The 23,505-nt window shown below is 41.4% G+C and overlaps 1 protein-coding gene across 2 annotated transcripts in view; it reads left to right on the top strand.

The window, feature by feature from the left end:
- The window catches only part of LOC121683217 (limbic system associated membrane protein), a 431,726-nt gene that overhangs the window by 280,034 nt on the left and 128,187 nt on the right, over positions 1 to 23,505 (top strand). Inside the window, exon 2 of one of the 2 annotated variants that reach the window (XM_042062751.1) lies at positions 21,997 to 22,075. In XM_042062751.1, the coding sequence (XP_041918685.1) occupies positions 21,997 to 22,075 (79 nt within the window). Of the gene's footprint in view, positions 1 to 21,592; positions 22,076 to 23,505 lie in introns of those variants that run through there. The other variant, XM_042062750.1, reaches the window with a different exon arrangement.

Raw genomic sequence — 23,505 nt, 5'->3', positions numbered from 1 at the left:
AAAAGGTTATGCTTAATATGTCAAGTCGCGATTACAGTCAAATGTTATTGGGGGTAGAGCTGTGAAGCGTGATTGAATCTCACTTATGCTCCTTAGATGATTTGTTTCACTTTTATTTTCTGAAGTATCAAGTCAGTTCCCAGTTCCTAAATCAGTCAGCAAAATAAACTGTCTGCATTACCCAGCTATTGATAAATCTTATTTTGTTTACAGTTCTACTTTGATGAATTGCTCTTTGAATTACTGTAGTTGTTATTTTCTTTGAAAGAAGATTCTAATGTAATTAGGGAACTTTCTTGCAGGAGTTGGGAGTAAATGAGTAAAGCAGTGATGGTCCAGCAAACCTTGGCATAATTCATCAATTGAGAATCTCTAATTTCCCAGTATGCAAATAGGTCATCAAACACAATCCTTCCCCTCCTGTCTTTTCCCCCTTTTCAAACCAGAATCCTCAAACTTATGGCAATAATGCAGCACTTGGATCGATAGTGAGCAATGTAGCAGAACAGATCGGCCACTCTGGCGGTTCAGAATGTCTCTTTTACGGCCTAGGCTTGTTAGTCACATCACCACCCCACAGGTGTGTGCCCCCACCACCGCCCCCACCACCCCCACCACCACCACCACCACCACCGCCCCCACCACCGCCCCCACCGCCACCACCCCCACCACCGCCACCCCCACCACCACCACCCCCCCCCCCCCACCACCATTTTGTCCTTTCCCCTGCAGATCCCTTCCTCTGCCTCCACTGTCACTTCCATCACACATGTTCGGACTTAACGGCCAGATTCAAGCTGGCATTCTTGCCAGGGATGCCCCTCCAGCTATGAAATAATGACACCACACACTGTTTGCTGCTGCCACCGTCGTCGTGTCGTTTTGACAGAAGTGGCATTTTTAAAGACATGCACAGGGGTGTCCACTTGTGGGCATCTGTTGGCGGAGACGGTGTGTTCAATTTAATGCCATGAACGGTGGGGGAAGTTGTGATTGCTCCGAGCAGAAAGAGCTGACTTGCATAAATGAAGTCAGAGGCCTTGCTTCACTTCTTCCTGTACTTTATTTTAGGTCAGTGGAGGAGCTTATGAAACTGAATAAGCAAAAATTGGTACTTTTTTAAAAATCACGATGGCGAATACGTTATTATTCTAGTTACCGTAATTGTGTCATGAAGCAGTGAATGTACAGTTTGTAAAGCGCAAATATGTGAAAACCACTGATATACTTGCATGAAATGAAACTACTCAATTTCTGTTTTTTGTTTTTTATTTTAAGAATCATCCGCTGAGATGAAACCATGGCTTTGCACGATTCTGTGAGTGAAGGATATAAACATTAATTCCCTCTATGTGATAAAACTCCGAGCACATTCTTTTATCTGACACACAGTTGACTGGAGTGTTGTGCCGTGCCAGGGATGGCACGACACAGTGCTATTTGTGTCAGACCAGGGGAATGAAATTGCAGTGCATTCTAGGACAAGGTTGCTGATTGGCCAAATGGTGTGGCTGGAAAGGATTCTCAATGTTTGCTAAGCAGTGTGGGGAGAAAAGAGAGGCTGTGCAGCTGTGGTCAGCTGGGGGGAATAATGGAACTTGGAGTTTGTTTTGTGAGAGTTGTCTGGCAACCAGAAGGATAAACTGGAAGTAATCTGTTTATTATACGGCTCTTCAGAGTGCTGCATAAAGTTCCATTTACATGAATGCATTTCCAACGTTCGGAGTAAATCAGTATAATGACACTGCAAAATATATAATGACCGCTGTCAGTGGCAACGGATTGTGTGCTTCTGATTTATGTCTTTCATATCATTCCTCGAGTAGGTGGTTTGCTTATCGCAATTGAACTTCATTGAAAGTGAAAGTCAGCAAGTAATACGTTGGGGAAACAAGTCAGATGTTATGAGCACCTCTTCAGAATTGCTGTAAAAGTATACCGAAATGTCTGCATAAACTACTGCGCTCTAACACGATACTCTCCGTCCGCCCCTCCTTCCATTCTCCTTTTACCTGACTCGCCCACGGACCTCCATCCTGTCTTTTCCCGTTTTTATCGCCAGAAAACGTTATTTCCCCGCGGAGCCAAAGGGATTAATCCATGTCAGTTGGTTACTCAGGACATTGATGCCACAGAACATAATCAACTCTATCTGTGAGATCTTTCACAAGGGACCAGTTCTGGAGTGTGTATTAGAGGGGGGGAAAACATGCTAGTAATGTCTTTAGCTACACTGTGTAAAATTGTCTATGGATGTACTGGGGCAATGCGATTCTGCGTCTAATGCCTTTGGGTGGTTAGGGTGTTATGAACATCATTGATTGAATGTCACCAGAGATGGACTGATTGATTGATTGATGGATGGATGGAGTCATCCATTTATTCACTAAGTTATTCATTCGTTCATTTTAACCATCACACATGGCTGGTATGTGTCTTGGTCTGTGATTCATAGTTTATTTGTCATTGATGAATCACAGTTTATGTAGAAATGGCTCCTGGAAAAGGATGTGCCAGATATATAATTGAAAAGACAGACCATGGCAATGCTGGTTGTGGCAGAATATGTGTGTTTTTATGGTCCACAGCAGTGCTCGAAATGTTATTGGGGGACTGTTGAACTTGCGCTTCGCCTCTTCTATGTTTATTGACAAAGCCATAAATTATGTCCCATAATACAGCCTACTTCAATAATTCTGTGAATTGATCTCTATCCTCTGCCATTCAGAGCTCCGGAAAGTTCCCAGATATTTTGAAACATCTGTTAGCAATCTCTGATGGCGGAATATTCAATGGCTACCCGACAACATCTCCAAATTCCAAAATTGTTCGTCTATTTATTTCCACGGTTCAACACACGAGATGACTGAACACCCAGGTGTTATGTACATTAGCCTATAATACTAGAACATAGTTTGGCTGCAATGGCTTTATTAATTTGCATTTTCCCTATGTATAAATTAAAGACTACATGCGTTATTGTGTTTGACACTGAGGATAGCCTATCTGAGACGGTGGTCTGGTTCAAATAAGTTACGTTATGAAATTGAGAATGCCACTCAGACTTACTCGTTTAGTCTATTTCTTTGTATTGTGAAATTGAAATGAAATATGGACTATTGCAATCAATAATATGTTGAAATTAATGAAAAGGAATCCATTTCTATGAAAAATCTCTGTCTGTTGTGTGCGTGTGTCAAGTTATAGCCTAGGCCTACCGTGCGCATACTGCGCAAAAGCGCCACTGGTGCCTAGGCTATTTAATTGTATTGCCTTTAGGCTATGCGCAGGATGTGCCAACTTTTTATGAGATAGAGAGACCCCCTTAAAGACAAAAAGATAATTCGAGCCCTGGTCCACAGTGAATTGCAGTATAGGTTTATATTTATTATGGTTATGGTTCTTGGCAGAGGCGTTCATCCAAAGCCATGTACAGTACTAAAATACCTATAAACATTATCATAAACATTTACAGTTTAAAGCAGTCATATAGCCTATATAAACATAGAACCAATAGAATACATTTAACAGAATAATAACAATAGCAAATATAGCCTGGTATTTGTACTCTGGGGATTATATGTTTACACTGACACACACACACCCTAAATACAGCTTTTTGAATTGAATACACAGGAAAGTTTACTCCAAGCAGATTGCCAATCCCATTTTTGGAGAGTATGGGGGGAAAGAGGGAATAAGCATCTGTTGCCTCATTATGAGAAAATTGAAACATGCTCTCCACTTCCCAACACTGCACTGCTTTCAGAGGAACATCGCAAGTCCTTAGCAACAAGAGAGATTGCACAATTTCAAATCTTATCCATTTGCACATGAGTAATAAATTGGTGGGGTGCTTCTCTGCATCATGTAAAATTTACAGTGTAGGCTACAGTAGAGGTGTGTGTGTGTGTGTGAGAGAGAGAGAGAGAGAGAGAGAGAGAGAGAGAGTGAGACAGAGAGAGAGAGAGAGAGAGTACATTAAATATCATATTTATTACAACAGACAGATGGCATCTGACTAATTATTCCATCTCTGCCGGTTTAGATATTACTTTATTTGTACAGTGACACCCACAAACTTAATTCAACTTAATATTTGCACATCTTAGAATAGATATGGAATAGAGATGTTTTTTTTCTCCCAGGTGAGGTGCTCTTGTACATTTAGAATATAGTCCCGGCAGGCTTGGGGTTATATGCCCTCCTCAGTGAGACCAAAGTGTCCTTCCAAACCACACTACTCCTGCCCCACAGCACTGATTAGTATTATTGGTTGCATTTTGTCAGTAACGCACCTTTTAAATTAGCATCCTGATTGGGTAACAGTTGGATGCTTTCCGCATCCAGTTCCATTTCATGCTCTCTCCCTATTCCATGCGCGCCAGCATCAATATTTTGTTACGCCACAAATTCAAGTTTGCCGTTTCGCTTCCACTCCTGGCAGAATCCTTATAATTATTTTCTCATTGAAAAGAGAAGAGGAAAAAAAAACAACTGAATTAAAACCACCCCCTGTATCATTGTCTGAGTTCTGTTTTGTTTTCCGTCTAAGTGTTTGCTAAGGAGAGGCTGAGCATTATGAGCCAGTCCTTTGAATGAATAAACAAGTGTGGTGATTATGATGCAACGAGTGTTATTGTGTGTTGATTTGGGGCTCAGTTTTATGAAAGGCAATGAATAATTCACCACATTGGAATCATAGTTCAATAAGAGGTTGTGCAGTTTTCCACAGACAGAGATGTTCTTTGGGTTTATCACTGTCGATATCATAATACTCCTATTAAAGTTTCAGAAATGAATGTCTGGTTTTCAGTGCTTCAGTGTTTGTTCTCTGTTTGGAGCCGTGGGTTTTTCATTTGGGGATTTGTATCTTTTAGTATCGAGTGCCTGTTGTGTTTAACACAGCAATGTGTTCTGTGTCTGTGTGTTTCGTTTTTTTTTTGCCTCTGTGATTTTTGCTCCTGTACTTTTTCAAAACACACAGACAAACACCCACCTACACACATACATAACTCGAGAGAGAGAGAGAGAGAGAGAGAGAGAGAGAGAGAGAGAGAGAGAGAGAGAGAGAGAGAGAGAGAGAGAGAGAATATATATATATATATATGTATGAGAATATATATATATATATATGAGAGAATATTTGTATTACAATGTGTTGTCATGGCCAACCTGATTTGTACCTTGCTTCATAAGAATGAGATGCCATGAACTGCAGAGATTGTGATAAGTGTGTGTCTAACGATGCCCGCCATTTCAATTAGAACTCAAAGAGAGTATCCAAGTATTTGCCTCTGAACTGTAAACTGTGGGATCAGTCCAAAAGTAAGTTAATGACTTATTTACTAACTAACAGCCTATGCATAAACCCATAAAATGGTAAGTGTTCCAACTCCTATGCCATCTCTGATGGGTATCGGATTAGTGCAATTTCTACATGACAAGCATTCTAGCTTATTTTAATTCTCACATTTGATTAACATTAGCCGTATTAATCATGGGGCTAGATTGACATGTTTTGAAATGGCTTGTTAAAGAGTAGTGTTCTTCTTGTCGGCCTTCCCTTGAAGGTTGCACTGAATAGCTGTCCGATGGTCATAAAAACATTATAAAACAGAAACTCTGATTTCTGATTAAATCATTTGTTATTATTCATTTGCTCTCCGCACAGAAGCGAGGGTCACCTTGTGCATATTAAGTACTTCTGGCTTCAGTGAGAAAGTTTAGGCTATTCATTAAACCAGCTGTGTCTTAACCATTCTCCACATAAATGCAGTATGTCTGCAGACACATTAAGTGTTTCCTGCTGGTGACCTGGGGATTGAACATGTAATTTAAGCCTAAAGGTATTGATTTGATATTATTGTGCTGAAATAGTGAGTAGCAAGGCCTATTGATTTTAGAGACTGATTTACTCTTAGCCAAATGGCTGATGTGAAGCTTCCTCATCTTGTCCAATCAGATGAGAGGAATAATCTTTGTTGGCTGGTTAATTATATTCATTACCATTAACCTTTATTAGAGTTCCTGCAGACGGAGTTGGGGTATGCAGGGGTATCATAAAAACACACTATTTGAAAGGAAATGTTCCACCGCTTGTAATTTTGCTTGCTTTTTTTTAAGTTACAAAAGCGAGGCATGTCCAGCGGCTATGACTGGGCTTTATTTAAATAATTTACCATTTATTGATGGCTCCCAAAAGGCCAACTCCCTATTTAGCTTGTGTTTCAGACATCGGAATACTCATGTGTAGGTGTATCCTCTATGATTCAAGTAAAAAGCCGGATGTGGATGAGAGGATGTTGTGCTTTCTTGTGTGTGTGTGTGTGTGTTTGTGTGTGTGTGTGTGTGTGTGTGTGTGTGTGTGTGTGTAACCCCATTAGAGGCACAAATCATGTTTGAACTCATGGTGTGGGAGACTAAGCCACACACATGAGATTATCCCCACAACATGGCTTCAGTCCAACCCAAACAGCGGCCGGTGAAAGACTGTGTAACCTTCCAACGCGGCATCTGGAAAGTGTGGTCAAGCCACACAATCAACACACAAACAAGCACACACATGCACACACATGCACACACAAACGCACACACACACACACACACACACACACACACACAGTCATCCTCTGCCTCCCACCCACACAGTCGCATGCTTGTATGCCGTGCTTATGGCTCATTATGCTGGGTCCGCAGCAGTAACGCTGAGATGAATTGTGGGGTCGCACCCAACGACCCCTGTGACCTTCAGTCATTTTACGCGTCCGCTTGCCGGTGGCGCCACCGCTCCCTCGCTGAATGGCCCCGGAGTGAGATCAATTAGCCTCCAGCAAGGGAGGCAGGCCAGCAACGGGTCAGGAGTCAGAAGATCAACTCCATTAGCAAAAGCAAACGGCACTGGCAGCAGCATGCAGCAGCAGCAGTGGCATCCTAACAGCCTTGGTAAGCTTATCACGCCGGGCATGTCTCGCAGCTAAAACAACACGGCATAATGAGTTTACCTCGTCAACCATGCTAAGGTGTGATTATGTGGGTTCCAGTCCAGGGCTGCTGCCAGCACACTCGACACACATGTTTGCTGAGTTGTGGTTCTCTTGAGGATCGCCGAGTGCATGTGTGTGTTTTACACAAGAGGGAAGACAAATGTGTCATAAACCAATTCTCTGGAGTCACAGTATACATTTTTTGCCCCTTCTGTCCTTCAAATGGATGACACATTGGGGGGAACATTGGACTTGAACCACTCCCCATCAAGAATACAGAGACATGGCTTTTAGATTTTCACAAATAGCATCCAAAGCTTTCAACTCTGCTGTACTACTCTGCCCAGTCTGTCATTATTATCAGTCCCATCATCTTTTCCTCTAATGATTTCTTTTGTAGAACTATGAGCCCAGAGCCTCCCAGATAATAATCAAAAAATGGCGGACGGGCTTTGAATGCACATACTACAAGGAGAGAAGAATGAGACGATAAGTTAGTCTGGAATTAGTACGCCATTGCTGGTTGTCTCTAATTAGGACAGAGGAGAGAGTGCTAAATTTCTTTAGAAGGCCCAAGGATAAGCCTACGGGTCTTTGTCTTCCTGGGTAACACTGGTTGTTTTTATTATATGACGGGAAGCAGGCATGCTGAAGACGGGTATACTGCATGGTGCTACTGGCTATAAGCCCTCTGGAGTGATTCTCAGGCTCTGGAGGTCAACTACTCCCCAGGGAGGAACCACCACAGATGCTTTTCATGGATGGTGGTCATGCATGGTGTAGTAGAGGCTATGGAGTATACTTTTGCTTTAGCTAGTAATTTTGCTTTGCCTTATGTGTGTGTGTAGTGTGTAGTGTGTAGTGTGTGTGTGTAGTGTGTGTGTGTGTGTGTGTTTGTGTGTGTGTGTGTGTGTGTGTGTGTGTGTGTGTGTGTGTGTGTGTGTGTGTGCGCGTGCGTGTGTGCACATCTGTGTGTGTGTGTGTGTGTGTGTGTGTGTGTGAGGAGCAGATTTGATGGAGAGAGTTAGATGCAAAAATAGATAGATAGACAAGTGCTATTTTTGAGACGTGTGCATCCTAGAGGCATTTCTTAGTAAAAGTTGGGAACAGGACTTTTTATCATAATTAAGGTGTGCTGAATCCAACTAGCCTTGTTCCCAAGCTGAATTTTGAGATTTTGACTATATAGTTAACAAAATGGTTGCCAAAAGTGAGTTTGGGCTCTTTCTTTATTTCTAAATAAATTCATATTGTTTACATGTGTGCCTCTCAGAAATCTCCCTTGACCAATAAATCAAGGATACAGGCTGATAGCCCAGGTTGAGAGGCGCAAGACACATTATTTATTTTTGCAGCCAATCACTGCTGTCGTTTTATTTTATTGATTTGATCTTAGTCATAGAAGCTAAATTCGAAGGCAGGCCACAGGTAAAATCCAACGAACCGCATTCACCCTGCAAGCCAATAGTTGAATAGCCCTCTCCTAGAGCTTTTGAGATATTGCCACTGCTCCAACACTGAAAGGCACTGTTACAATGACTGGATCAAGCCAGGTTCAGCGTGGCATATCTGTCTGCTCACGTTGGTGACCGCACCAGGGCAAGCACACTTAGCAGTTCCCGCCGGAAATGCAGTCTAGTTATGTTTATGGTTCTTGGCAGAGGCGTTCATCCAAAGCCATGTACAGTACTAAAATACCTATAAACATTATCATAAACATTTACAGTTTAAAACAGGCATATAGCCTATATAAACATAGAACCAATAGAATACGTTTAGATAGATAGATACTTTATTGATCCCTAAGGGGAAATTCAAGCAATTTAACAGAATAATAACAATAGCAAATATTGCCTGGTATTTGTACTCTGGGGATTACATGTTTACACTGACACACACACTAAAAATACTGCGACGTACTGTAAATAGCTTTTTGAATTGAATACACAGGAAAGTTTACTCCAAGCAGATTGCCAATCCCATTTTTTGGAGAGTATGGGGGGAAAGAGGGAATAAGCATCTGTTGCCTCAAAACATGCTCTCCACTTCCCAACACTGCACTTCAGAGGAACATCACAAGTCCTTAGCAACAAGAGAGATGCACAATTTCATATCCATTTGCACATGAGTAATACATTGGTGGGTTGTTTCTCTGCATCATGTGTTACAACTCCTGGGCCATGCTAATTACCTGAAAAAACCTTTGAAAAAACAAATTGCTGAAACTTTATGACTGCGCATATTTGACAAAAGAGACTTATGTTTTGAGGGTCAAGAAAGATGTGTAGTGATTATTGATGAAATGTAAAAAAAATGTTGAAATTGTTTCAAATTGTTAGTTTATAATCCTAAATTGTACACACCAATGCATGTGGTCTGAATTTTGTCTCATTAGAAGTTCCATCATTCCCCTATATTCCGCTACCAAATTTATGATTAAGTTTGTTCTGTGCACATTGTATATTCTACAGACAAATGTTTCTGAAGATTTGACAGTTTCCTCTGTGAGTTCACCAATGCCCAAATTCTTCAGCAATTCATGGTGCTTTTCAAAACAATCAATTTTGTTTCTCTTCACTGACGTTGGCACAGATAAGCTCTCTTCGGAGAGCCACCAACCAACCAGCAAACAAAAGGCGTGGCTGAGAGAGATTACATTACAGAGGCATCCTTATTTCCCCGTCCCTATTTCGGGGAAATAAGGATGCTTCTGTAATGTAATGAGTGGCAGTTCCTGGGGATGGCAGAGGACTACTATTATCCACACAAATAAGGCTTGGCACCAAGAGAGATGAGCAAGCCATAAGGAATGTAGTTCAGCAAGGTTAGAGGTCAAAAATAGAATGGAAATAGATGGACGTAGGAAGGAGATAGAGGATACTCTGTCTATTCTGAGAGAGAAACAAATGATGCCATGTGAAGACAGATATAAAGCCTAAGACCAAGATGGTAGAGCCAGCTTGTTTCGCGGACCCATGCTCTGGAATGCATTAAAGCTACACTTCTTCAGTATTCTTTCGCTTTGTCAAAATCCTTCTGAGTTTGAATTAGTTAATCAGAATTAGACACCACAGGCAGCAGGCTGAGGCTTGTGACTGGGCCAGCTCTCCAGGGCAGCCCTAGGGTTAGGCAGGGGGCTGTGGCTCCCTCCAAGCCCTAGGGTTAGGGCTAGGGTTAGGGTTAGGTCTGAGGTGTGGGTGGGTGTTTGCAGGAAACCTGGGGCCCAGGGCAGCACTAGGGTTAGGCGGGGAGCTGGGCCTATGCTGGAGTCAGTGTTAGGCTTGGGGTGAAGAGAGTGGTAAGGGTGGGTGTCTGCATGCTGCCCAGGGCCTAGCAGAGCTCTTTGTTGTTGTGATCATATTGGAGAATCTTGTTGTACCATTGTTTAAATAACATTCACTTTTGTTAAGTTGAGTTGATCAACTTAACAAGGTAAATTTAGGCCAAGTTTACTGTGTTTATTTGCTTTATCTGTTCAAAACTAATGTCTGATTGTTAATTTGTCTCAATTCTTAATATTTACAATCTTTCTGGGAATATCTTCTGCATAAATAAACCAAAAGAAATTTCAGTCCTTAAACTTGTTTACATGTAAATGTTAAAAAGTAATACACACTCTTAACATAATGTAATATATTGATGGATGATGGTTTAAGATATTTTGCTGCCACCAGCATGATGTTGATGTTCTTACACACATACATATTCATGTATACTTACATACATGGACATACTCAAATACACAAAATAACAGGTCAGTGTTCACCAGAAATATTATATTGTAAGACAGAATGACTAACTTGTTCTGACTATTTAGTTTGTTTCCTTTACTCAATAAACGCTATATCACAATAAAAACAGTGGCCATCTTTCCCATTTGGAATCAATGATATGATGCTAGCTTGTTAATTAACGGTTGCTTGATTCAAAGGAACTCAATGATTCAACAAGTGTCCACCCACTAGGAAGAAGTTTACTAATGAAGCCAGGCCAGACTCTTTTTTAGTTTTTTCATAACCTTAACTTTTGATGTATTGCCCAAGGGAGATTTCTGACATGCACACATGTGAGCAATGTTAATTTATTTACATGATATAATGATGCCCGCCCAAAGAAAGTGCACAAACCGTCATTTTGGCAGCCATTTTGTTCATGCTAATTGACAGTCAAAACTCAAAATTCTGCTTAGGAACAGGGCTAGTTGGATTCAGCACATGTTAATTATGATAAAAAGTCCTGTTCCCAACTTTTACTAAGAAATGCCTCTAGAGCAACAAGGATTTTTTCTTGAAATAGCACTTGTCTAAGAGAGAAAGAGAGAGAGAGGGAAAGCCAAGAGAATGAAAGAGTGAGAGAATCATAGATCCCAAGAGAGAGAGACAGAGCTGAGCAAGATGGCTGTTTAGGGTGTGCTCTATAAGCTTGTCGATGCTGTGGTCCAGCAAACCGAAAAAACGCACTACCCAGCAAGATGTTTCCATGTGCTGCTTTGCTGTTAGCCTCCACTGATCACGTGGGCCCATTAATTACATTATTTCAATATTTCCCTAAATGCTTACTCAGGGTAAACCTTATCCACTGTATTACTACAGCCTTTCTGAGATGGGCAAAAAAGTGTTCATTGACCGCTATCCCAAAGGGGCCCTGTAAAAAAAGACCCCTTCATGAGACTGCTGTACAGGCTCGCATAGAGTGACTTTGAAAATCTGAAGCAGAATGACATTATGATTTTGACGTCCGTATGATGAACATGTGAAACACTGCTAGATTAGCTTCAGTGACACCGACGTGTCCGGTGACCGGTTGTGATTAAAGCCCTTGGCCCACTTGAAGCAAAATTATGGTAATCTGAGACAGCTGCTCGTGCGCGCTGAAATCTGTCCAGGCTGTTGGAGAGAATGTTCAATCAAATCACTCGCACACGCTCCGAAGAGCTCGGCCGAGAGGCACATGTTCAGTGTGACTGGAAATTTTGTTGATTTATTCAGCCGGCCTGTCTTTCGTCCTTGGAAGAGAAAGGGATTGTTTGAAAAGTAATTCAAGGGCTCTGTTCCTTCGATTATGTGGTTTGCTCAGTCGACTGGCTGGTCCGATAGTACTTCTGTTCGAACCGGCGCATTCCACTGTTTTGCGGTCGCTCTATACGAGAATTCAGAGACGTGAGTGCAAACACTGCCGGTGGCTGGGGGGGAAACCGTAGGAATGGATTGACCTTGACAGTGGCAGCGGTCAAAGAGACTGTGAGGCCTTCCATATCATTGACATACGTTCACTAATTGAATGGTGTCTTGTTGTTGCCACAGACCCTGCGGTCCAATAGGGCTAACAGAATTGCTCTGTTTACAGGCCACTTCTGTTGATTCGACTGATGGCTTAGATGTGACCCTTTTGTTTGAGAGGGAGCAGCTGCTTTGCTATTCCTGTTTCAAGACCAATCAGATAGATATCTGTATCAAGTGTACTGAATGAAAACATAAGTTCCTACATGAATTACTATTGCTTTGAAAATGTTATTTGTATGAAAAAAACATCAGTGGTGTAATTGAGAGGGCAACAACCTCTCTGTGCAGTGTTAGGCACCCACACATTTACTGTAAAACACATGCAAAAACACATGTACGCACACATACACAAAACAAACACATGCACGCACACAGACACAAGACAAGGGCTACATACTAGGAGCAAATAAGAAGTGTTTCTACACAGTGCTCTTCATAGCTCCCATATGTATCCCATAGGCGCCAATGTCCACGGATGCTCTGGCCCTCGAGCACCCACAGAGAGTGCGGACACCCATATGTGCCAGCTAAGGTCAAAGTTCACTTGACATTGATTTGATCAATTCAGTGACCAATTAAAGGGACAACTCGTCTGTAATTGGTTATTTTACTATCTTAACTAGCAATCAGAGCATCACTCCAGATGATAGTTAAACACTAGGGATATTAAACATTGGCTACAAAAGTCACAAAATAACACATTTGTTTTTGATTATTGCTCCTTGCCTCCACACTGCTGGAATAAAACATGGGTATTTTGCTACATTATGTTGGAATGCTCAGGCTGAACCCAGCTCAAGTAGCCTATTGATTGGAGTCTACTGACAGTCTGTTGTTTATCCCTTACATTTTCTTTTTTATGTTTGGTGCAACAAAAGGAGGTGGTGGGTAAGGTTCATGACCAGGCATTTATCAGCTTCCTTTCTTTTGGCTATGTAACATGACAGTTACTAATGGACATTTTGCTACTTCTGAATGCAACTATGTGCCGTATTTGCGGTGTGATTGGCTGTTAGTTGCATGCAAGTAGGATATAACATTCCTTGACCAATCTAAATGTTATGAAGATGGACAAAAGTGTAAAACAGTATACAGATTTCATAGTTAGGTTTAGGAGTTATGTCATGAAATGTGACTTATAAAGCCTATAGATTTGGCCAGGTTAAAATGTTGTATTGCTAACAACAATAAAAAATGAATACGGATGGGGATGGGTGTGTGTGCACATTCAATAGTTTGAACACCCACTGGCAGAAACATACATCGGCGCCTATGATGTACCTATATGCTAGATATCTAGCCTAGAAATCTAGACGCACCCTAGCGGCAGCTAATTACATTTGCTGCCAGGGCTAGTCTAGCAACTCTCCGTTGGCTTGTGAGCTCGAAAAAATAAACTTCTATCAGGCCAATCAAATCGTGTATAGAGTCGTTAGGCGGGCTTAACATAATGATTGATGGCAGAGTTGCAACGGTTTGGCTTGAATTCCCTGCTACTTGAAAACAAATAAGATGGATGTTGCTGTTTTTTAAGCTTTTATTAAGTTGGCAAAAGTCTGAACTAGCCAACTAGCTCCGCTGGTGGGAAACGCATGGGACTCATAGCGCTGTCCTATTGCGTGCAGAGGGAATTTGAAAGACAACCGATTATCCCGCCCCTCGGACTGAGCACTGCGAACGGTGAGTGCCCAGACCCTACATTTTAATGTGGGTCTGGCTCGTCAGGCTACTAGATATCTGCTTCTAATCGGAATAATTTGTGTGTATCAGAGACCTTATAAATTAACACGACACATGTGCCTTTCCCATGTCACATATTTTCAACACATAACGACAATGATAACATAGACATTAAGAAAGATGAAGAAGGGGCTATGTACATGAACCTGTTCTAAATTCATGACTTGGCCTTAATTGTTGTCTGTGGGTTGATAATGGATTAGTATTCATTGTGAACACCGAATCAGTCAGCCCTTACGGATACACAGAATAAACCAGTAATTCTTCAGTGATCTCAAAGTGTACTGTGATGTGTGTGAACATCTTCCCAAGTGTATCTGTGTGTGTGTGTGTTTGTGTTTGTGTGTGTGGGTGTGTATGTGTGTGTGTTTGTGTGGGTGTGTGTGCCGGTATCTGTATCATCCAACAGAAGCTGTAGTTGTCGCACACACACACACACACACACACACACACACACACCAACACATCTCTCTGTGTGCCTGCATTCGTTTGCGCACAAGCTGAATGAATGACGAGCTGAGAACCTGAGGCTAACTACACAATTCCCGTGAGTTAGAGGCAGATGATGTGTTGCACGTGAAGGTTATTTCTCAAGGGATCCAGGTGCTCTCAAAACAAGTAGGGTCAGAGAGAAGGTGAAATAAGGTACATATACAACTGCACACAAACACACACACACACACACACACACACACACACACACAGAGAGAGAGAGAGAGAGAGAGAGAGAGAGAGCGGGAGAAAGAGAGACATGTGCATGCATGCACACAATCTTTAACTGCTTTCCTTCAGAGAAACAAGCAGTGAATAATTACTGTGTCTCACGTCTGCTATAGATAAATGTCCTGTTGTGTAAGAATTAAGCAAGTCTTTCTTTATTGGTGAAGGAAACAAAGTAGTCTATGTTCTGTGTTCAAACTCAAACATTTCTCCTCAATAGAGGAGGCTGATTTGGACTTTCCATTTTCAAATGTATGAAACCTGTGTGCATTGACAGTGAGCTGACAAATAACTGCCACAGCTTTGACATCAGCTTACACCTCCATCAGTCATGCTAAAAAAGGAAAAAGAAATCTGCTTCGTGATTTATCCCGAATCAGCCATTTCATTTAAAGTGCTTTTGCACCAGGTTGACAAGCACATTTGATTACTCTGCCAGAATCTTCCGTCGATATGATACATTTGCTAGCTAAGGAAATAAATGTATTTAATGGCTCAGTCCTGGGTGTATGAAATGCATTTGCTTTAAATTCCATCTTATAAAACTCCTCCGTATGTGATGCCATATGTGATATTAACTCCTGCTTCCAACATTAATTGCTACTATGCCGTGTTCACAGGGAATGCTGGCATTGAAATAAATCTTACAGAAATGTACATTTTTCATCAGTGCATCAACTCTGCCTTGCTAAAGGGTCATTAAATCATCATTAAAAAGGAGAAAATAAATGAGTACACAAGAGAGTATCCCTCTGTAAGAGCCATTGGAAATGGCTCGTGGACATCCCTGAAGCCATGCCCACACACAGTACATTTCTAACACCTAATTACCTGATCCATTGCCTCTGTTGGGAGTCCAGATAGGCACTCACACTAACTGTGTGTCTCCTTGTGGTACTGAAGACTCCTGCGTATTTCTGTGAATATCTCTCTTTCCTTAATCCTTTTGTACCACCTTTAAAGGCACCCTTAACAGTTATTTTTTACCTTAACATAAACTCGAGTAGCACTTTTGCCATTGTCTGAGCAGCCGTCTGTAGGCGATTATTGACCTAGCAACTTTCTGTACACTACTGTATGCAAGTTTAGGAATTTTAGCTACTCACAATATATTTAGATTTCTCTCTGCTGTTGTAAATAACAAACTTCTTATGACTTGCTCCCCCTGTACACAATGAAAATGCTTTTGTTGTGGAGGTAAAGGATTAACAAAGGGCTATATCTACTGACAAGGTAATGTTTCACGATTCTCGTGAGATTTGTTGGGCCGCCGTTCTTGAAGTATGGCTGGTTTTCTCGGTAGCAACTCGCTGGCTTCGTAAAGGTTATATAAAGGTAAAAATCTTGCATAGTGTACCTTTAATGTGTGACTTTCGCATTTGTCTGTGGTTATGTGTACATGTGAATGTAGAAGGCGTTATCCACAGTTGATGATATTATGGGATTATTCTTCCTTAGTTCTACAAATTATATACTCTGTTTACATATCGTCTAGAATAGAGAATGTTCTTATATAATTAGTGCTGAAATTAATCTGGTTCAGTAACATCAGTTCTACCAGAAAGACTCAGTAGACAGAATAGAATCAGTTAACAATTTAATTAGTAAAGGAACGGCTCCAAGCCAAAGGATCCAAGCATGATAAAGAGTCCTGAATAGGTAACAGTCTTTGGCGTAGGCCCCGTCTCGGATCCGTCCAGCGATGAGCGGATCTCGTCTCCTGCCGATGGATGAAGGCAGGGGCGGGGAGCCTACCCCCAACGGTAGGAAAGCAATGCCCAATTGACGTGGTGCTGGCAGAGGTGGCTGGAGGGGAGGTGGAGGGGACGTCAAAGTCAGCATACTGAGAAGCAGAAGCAGTGTTAGGTGGTACATATTTAAAGAGCCCACTGAATTCCTATAGGCTAGCGCTGATTGAATGAGTGAATGATCAGATTGCAGGGCTTTCCCGAAAGTAGGCAAAGCTAAGATTGGCTCCGTGTAAGCATGGGAGGAGTAAAGGCTACACTACGAGTCTTCCTAGTAGAACTTTCGCTGAATCTATCATTGAGCTGTCAAACTGATAAACACTGGAACACATTTGTCCATTCGGGTAGTTACAGTAACCAACCTAAGTAAGCATCCAACAACTAAGAATGTCATCCATAACCATGAAATTAAGTTTAATGTGTGCAATTTCCAAAATAATTTTTACCTAACCATATACACCGTGGGGTTAAATGACCAAAACCACACTATTCACTAAGTACTCATATAATCTGAAAGACACATAAACAAAATCACTGTGTATTATGCATAGAGGACTTGCCAGGAAATGTGTTTCTCTTTCCCTCTGTCTCTCTCTTTCTCTCTCTCTCTCTCTCTCTGTCACTCTCATGGTTATAAGGAAAGCAGACATGTCACCAACCCTTTAGCAAGGCTGTCCAAATCACCAGTCAAAGGCAAGGGCGAGATAGCGAGCGAATGAAAACTTAAGCAGATCCAATTCACACCCAGTTAGAAGTTTCACAGACTACGGATCAGAATAGAAAGGCTTAATCGCCTAACTAAGGAGCTGATGCCCCCAGTGATGCATTAGCACCATGATTATTAAGCTTCCGAGTGTCTGCACACCCGGTACTTTGTTGGTGGGAGGGGGGTGGGAGTGGGTTCCACTGTTGCTATATCTGGCAGGAAATGAAACAGCAAATTCACCACATGACAAGAAAGTTCTCGAGTTCCCATAACCTTCAACTCCTTAGACTTGCTTGCTTAGACGTGTTTTCTTCATGGTTGTGTTGTCGTTTCTTCTTCACAAACGTTTATCATGTCTTGCTAAAGGGCCTTTTATCACAGAGATAAAATATCTTGGCTCTAAGTGTATACGATATTGGCTATCTTTGTAATTCCAAATAGAGTAGATAAGGTTTTTTATAAGTTTTACACAAAGTAAAAACTAGAGTAACACATTTAAATTCTGTTGATGTCACTGTCTTTTGTTTGTAATACTGTTCACTCTCAGTCATACTAACTCAGTAAATATACACACATGATACACTGATGACAAAAATAGTAATTATAGAAATAAAATAAATGAAGAGGTCATGTAGAAAGGTATTCACTGGTATCACTTTAATCGTTTTGGTTCTGTTTGTGTTGAAGGATACAAGCTTTCAATATTTAGAATGTGAGATTGTTACATTAGCTCACCCTGAATCGGTCTGTCAGATGTGCTTATTATTAGTGAATGGCTGTGAATAGAATGAGACAGGGTGGTCTAAATCAATTGGTCAAGGTAATTACCCAATATTACATAGCCTTTTGTCTTTGGGCAAAACACCCTTTGTGATTATAAATCTTCTAGCCTGATTCCACATTTCCATTTGTTCCTGTGGACTTTGATTTGAGATCCATTTTACTTTTTGTCAAATTTAGGTAATTGCTCCCGTGATTCTCTCTAGTAATCTGATTAATATTTACACTGAAAAAGGTTCTACTGTAAAAGTCCTGGCTTTGTGAAAAGGAAACTAAAAATGGAGTTTCAGATTGCACCACCTAGCCAATCAAAATGGTGCATAATGGGGATGAAAGAAATGGGTGTAGGCTAGTAATGGGTGCCTTTTATCTCTTGGTCTGTAAAGCTTTCATGAAATCAAATAGCATCTGTACGGCAGAATGCTCTTGGTACCAACTGTACAGAATGTTGTGCGTAATGCTTCTATTCCAGGATTTGCTGGGCTTTGTCTTAGTACATTACCAATCAGCTGTTACAGAATACTGCAGAAATATACAATTTTCTGATGGGCAGGTTTGTTATTGTTGGGTAAGATGGCATACTTTGACTGTGTGCCATATGGTGAATCCTGAATTGCTATTATTTAAAAAGAGTTATGTTTCAAATGCAAGATAAACGACAATGTGTTGGTTTAAAATAATATATATTTTTTTATTATTCTTTCTTAAAATTTTCACAAAGCAATAGAATGGCAAAGCCACATTTCAGTCCACACTATAGCACATATCAGGAACATTCGGTGTCTATAGGTGAAGTGTCACAGATGCCTAGATAAATGAGGGAAATCACTGGAGCACTTTGTTGGCCAAATGGCATTGAAGCGTAATGACATTTTATGGCTGAAAGTGAAAGATTGGATTGCCCCTACAGTCTCCAACTCAAGGTGATGTGCATTCCACCTTTCAAACTTGCCGTTCATGTTTCATTTACCTGCCTGATGAAAACGTGGCCAAAATACCTGGACCCGAATGAGTTCTGGAACGAGTCCAAATGGGTTGATCGGATTTTAAATTGAGATGTGAACTAACCTACTGAATTAATACATGGTACATCCCAGAAATATCAATGACAGAACGTTCGCACCCTGAGTGTGACTGTTTTCTGTGGGTGTGTGCTTTGGTATCTTACTTACCAACTTTAAGAGCCATGCAAGAGTTTGCAACCACTTGCCTGAAGCTGAACTCTCACCAGCAGCACTGGAGGACATTTTTAACACACAAGGGACCTGGAGTTCCAAATTTAACTTCCGGCATCCAACAGTGTAGGATATTAATTAAATTCACCCCTAAAGGTGAATTCGGTGGACAGATATATTATCTAAAAGTTCCTTTTTTACAGCACAAAAGAACACATGTGGGTGCATGAGTGAGATGTCACAAAATTGTCCAAGACGTTAACCTGGCGGTAGACCACTTATATTCTTTAGACATCCTAGACAGTCTAGGATTCAGTATAGGCCTATGCATATATCCAGGTTCCCCCTTTCGGCATGTCAAGGATGTGCCAGCGTGTTCTTCGGTTGTGTGAACACATCAGCTCAGTACACATTCACATTGAGTGCTGTGATGGAAAAGCAGTAGGCATTACTCACCCACAGGTCTTAGTGGTTGTTATCCTCTCTCTTATTTGTTATGGAGGTTGAATTGAGCCTATTATACATTTGGCACCCCAAAGCCTACGAGAGTGTTTGCGTACCCATTCAATGTCAATGGCCCTGAAAACATGATTGATTAATACATTGTATTTTCAGCTAAGTGGTGCCGTTACGCTTCCCAGTGGAGGAATTACTGATATTAAGGGGAAACGCTTGCTCTGTTTGGCTTATACACTGGGAAGCTAAGCGCTTTTATGAGACAAATAATTGACTACGAAATATATGGCTACTGAAAGGTTGAATGAAGAAATCCAGTGCTCTGCCATTAAAGTACAACATGCTGATTATGTGTATCACTTCACTTTCCTTTACAGCATTCCTCTGTTCTCTCACAACACCACTATTTTCTCTTCTGTTGACCGTATTCCCTTATGGTTCACTGTGCCACAGATTTTTTTCTGAGGTGATGGGCTATTATTTGGAATGATCACATTGGGCCTCATTCTCCAATGTTGTCCTACGTTTTTTCTAAGATTAATTCTCTAGAATATCTTTAGAAAGGTCCTAAGAAAGCTCTATGGACTATTTTGTACATTAAACAATGCGCCATGCAATGTGGCTTTACCGTCCTGCACAAACTATATACTTTTGTTTCTTCCACATATAATAGAGCATTTGATTACCGGATATGACAGCTGTCTTTAAGCTAAGGTACTGCTGCAGGAAGTGAACAGCGAACTGTTAACATTTGGTGTGATATCAAGTGTTATTCGTCATTAGCATCAGCATAGCCAGACATGATTTCTATTCAGGTACCAGTCCATTTGGATTTTCAACAGACACAGGGAATTAGTGAAACACACTCAGCACACAGTGAACACACACTAATCCCGACGCAGTGAGCTGCCTGCAACAACAGCAGCGTTTGGGGAGCAGTGAGGGGTTAGGTGCCTTGCTCAAGGGCACTTCAGCCGTGCCTGGTCGGGGTACGAACCTGCAACCCTCCCGTTACAAGTCCGAAGCGCTAACCAGTAGGCCACGGCTGCCCCAAATATAATCAGTTCCTGCCATATATCTAACTCATGAACATGTGGTGTGATATGTTTATGTTTTCTTTTAAAATATAATGTATAATCATACTGTTTTTCTCATTTTTGTGTGCCATTTTATCTTATGACATATGACATTGGTTGAACAAATTACAACCATAGCTATAATCATATGAACATACATCTGTGCATATTGTGACCAAATTAGCAAATATTCAAAAATGATTTTGTGTGGCTATATTATCATTTTTGATGTGATGTGTGGCTATATAATCATGTAAGCGAATGCATTCAGAGCAGCCTAAAGAGAGAGAGAGAGAGGTGGGGGGGGGCATGATGGTGCTACAGGGTTCTGCAGGGATAGAAGGTGGCATGGGGGTGAGTGAAAGAGCAAATTCCGACTTATAGCTAAAAACAGTCATAGCTTAGTGTAGGGTGCAGTTGTTTTGGTTTGGATATTGTTACATAATCACTTAAAATCATGTATGATCTCTCACATGATATAAGACAATAGTTAACAATACTTTTTAGTAGCTAGTAGTTAAGCACTAACCTACTTCAACTTAAAAAAGATTGAATATTCGGAGGGACATGTCCTCCTCAAAGTAGGTTACAGCCTTGCTATGTGTAATGGAAATGATGGATTAATGCCCCCCTCCCCTTCATTTCAAATTAAATGATTGCAACAGAATTATTTAGAAATGTCAAGTTAAACTAGCCTGCCAACTGTCTACATTTGATAAAGCCCCTAGTTCATACATGTATCTTGTAAGTGTAAGTAAACTATAATAACATCTTCCCATTTTAGGACATCTAACTGCTGTTGTGGCGGGAAGAGAGGGGGCATCAGATGGTACTGTTGTCGTGACAACCAATGAGGGAGCATCAGACTCTCGTGAGGGGGGCAGCAGTACGATGTTTAGAGCGGGGGTGGAGAGTTGGGGAGAGAGAGCAAAAGAGAGCGAGGGAGCCTAAGTGCGAGATGGTAACGACAGAGGACTGAATATTCACTTGATGGGAAAGCAGCTAGTCGCTTTTCTTTCTCAGGAGCAGCGGGATACGTCTCTGCGCACGGGTGTATGGAGTAGCCTCCATGCTTGCTTTCAGACCATTTTTCTTCCGTTACTTCAACGCGTGTTTGTCTTCATCTGTATAAGTCAGACAGGGGGGCTTTTGTTGTTGCGGAGCGCATCTCGGGCTTGGAACTGAACTGGAACAATCTCTTTGCAAAGTGCAAATACTTTTCCCCGTGGGACCTAACGTGTGTCTTTTGAAATGTTCGTCGGACGGAGGTCGTGTTGGAGGCAGTTGCAGGCGTCCTTTTTCAGGCTACTTTGTCTTATTCCCACAGGATTCCCCGTCCGGAGTGTGGATATGCAACGCCCGACCGACAACGTTACCGTGCGTCAGGGTGATACAGCTGTAATCAGGTAGGATGCGAACCAACTTAAATTCAGCATGCCAGTTGTGATAGACTGTTAACTCACAGAGACTTTGGGTTTTAGATAGCATGTGTTATTTGAAATTGACTGATGACTGATGCACAGACCAACGATTTCAGTTGATTAAAGTTAATGTATTGATATAAATTTGTCGGAGAGGGTTTAGCTATTCATAATGAAAATATATTTTTTCACTAACTTATTGAAGACATCCGATGAATTCCACAACATGTAGTGGTATCGACGTATGCTTACTTTGAATAAGTATTACGGTAGCCTGCTTATTGCTGTGAATGTAGCCTATGGCTTAACGTTAGAAAATAATGCAGTAGAGGGACCTCGGGACTTAATTGTTTCCGTAAACAAATGCTCTGTTACGTAAAGATGATCTTCGTAGGCTAGAATACAAGATTATTCTCAATCTTCTTTCGTTGAGGGAGGCGTGTGGCGTAGGTAGGTTCAGATGCGACGTAGCTGTCACCGATGCTGAAACGGGTAGCCGATCATCGCTTTGGACGAGCTTGGAACAGTTCTAAGCCAACATACTAATAAAGGTCTGCAGTTTTTTTGTATGGGACTTTGTTTTGAAGCTAGTTATCGACAAAACTACTAAACAGATTTTGGGCAGATTGGACAGATGTCCCAGGTCACGTGTCCTTGGCTATAAAGTCTCATTATTTATGAACACATGCGCCAACATCGGCCAAAGGTCCCCGTGGTAGTAGTCTGCTGACCCCTCCGCATCCTAGTCGTACAGCCTCACATGGTTCCCTTCTTTATTCCGAATCCTGATGTATTTTACGTAGCCAGTTAAATCTATCAACATAAACCACATTTAGCACGACACACAATGTAATTAAAATATATTCATAGTTCAGTTTACACCATTAAAACGCGTCATAGCAGTAGGTCACAGTAGGTCTTGATCATAACTGCTTCAGAAAACCACAATTCGAATTTTCCTGAGAGTAGGCTATGGCTTTGAAAGAGCTATGCTCAGACAGACACTATGCATGATTCAGTAGCACAGCTTTGCAAGTCTTTTTGCCATGCAAAAAATAAACACACAGTGTGTAGTCTGATCACGGGTGTTCAGTTATCCCCAAGCAGGCGTCTTTGTGTCCTGCTCACAGCAGTGTATTTTGAGAAGAACACATTTTCACGTCGGCACACAAGTAGCCTAAGCATCTTTACATCTTGGTGAGTATCTAGGAAGGCCTGCAGGGGTAGTATTTTGAGCAGCCAAAACAGGGGTTTTAGTCTCTTAGATGTTTTTTTTTTTTATCTCTTCTCCTCCCAACACGCTGTTTGGAAAGTATTGGAAGCCTTTAGGCATCTTTTTGACTGGGCCTCTATTCAAATGCCTTTGGCTACCTCAGGCATGTCACCGTGCAGTATGTGGTTGGATTCCAAATGTA

This window comes from Alosa sapidissima, chromosome 15 (genome assembly GCF_018492685.1).
Source record: "Alosa sapidissima isolate fAloSap1 chromosome 15, fAloSap1.pri, whole genome shotgun sequence".
In the NCBI taxonomy this organism is placed as follows: domain Eukaryota; kingdom Metazoa; phylum Chordata; class Actinopteri; order Clupeiformes; family Clupeidae; genus Alosa; species Alosa sapidissima.
Note: the sequence above shows the minus strand (reverse complement) of the source record. Positions and strands in the feature narration are given on the sequence as shown.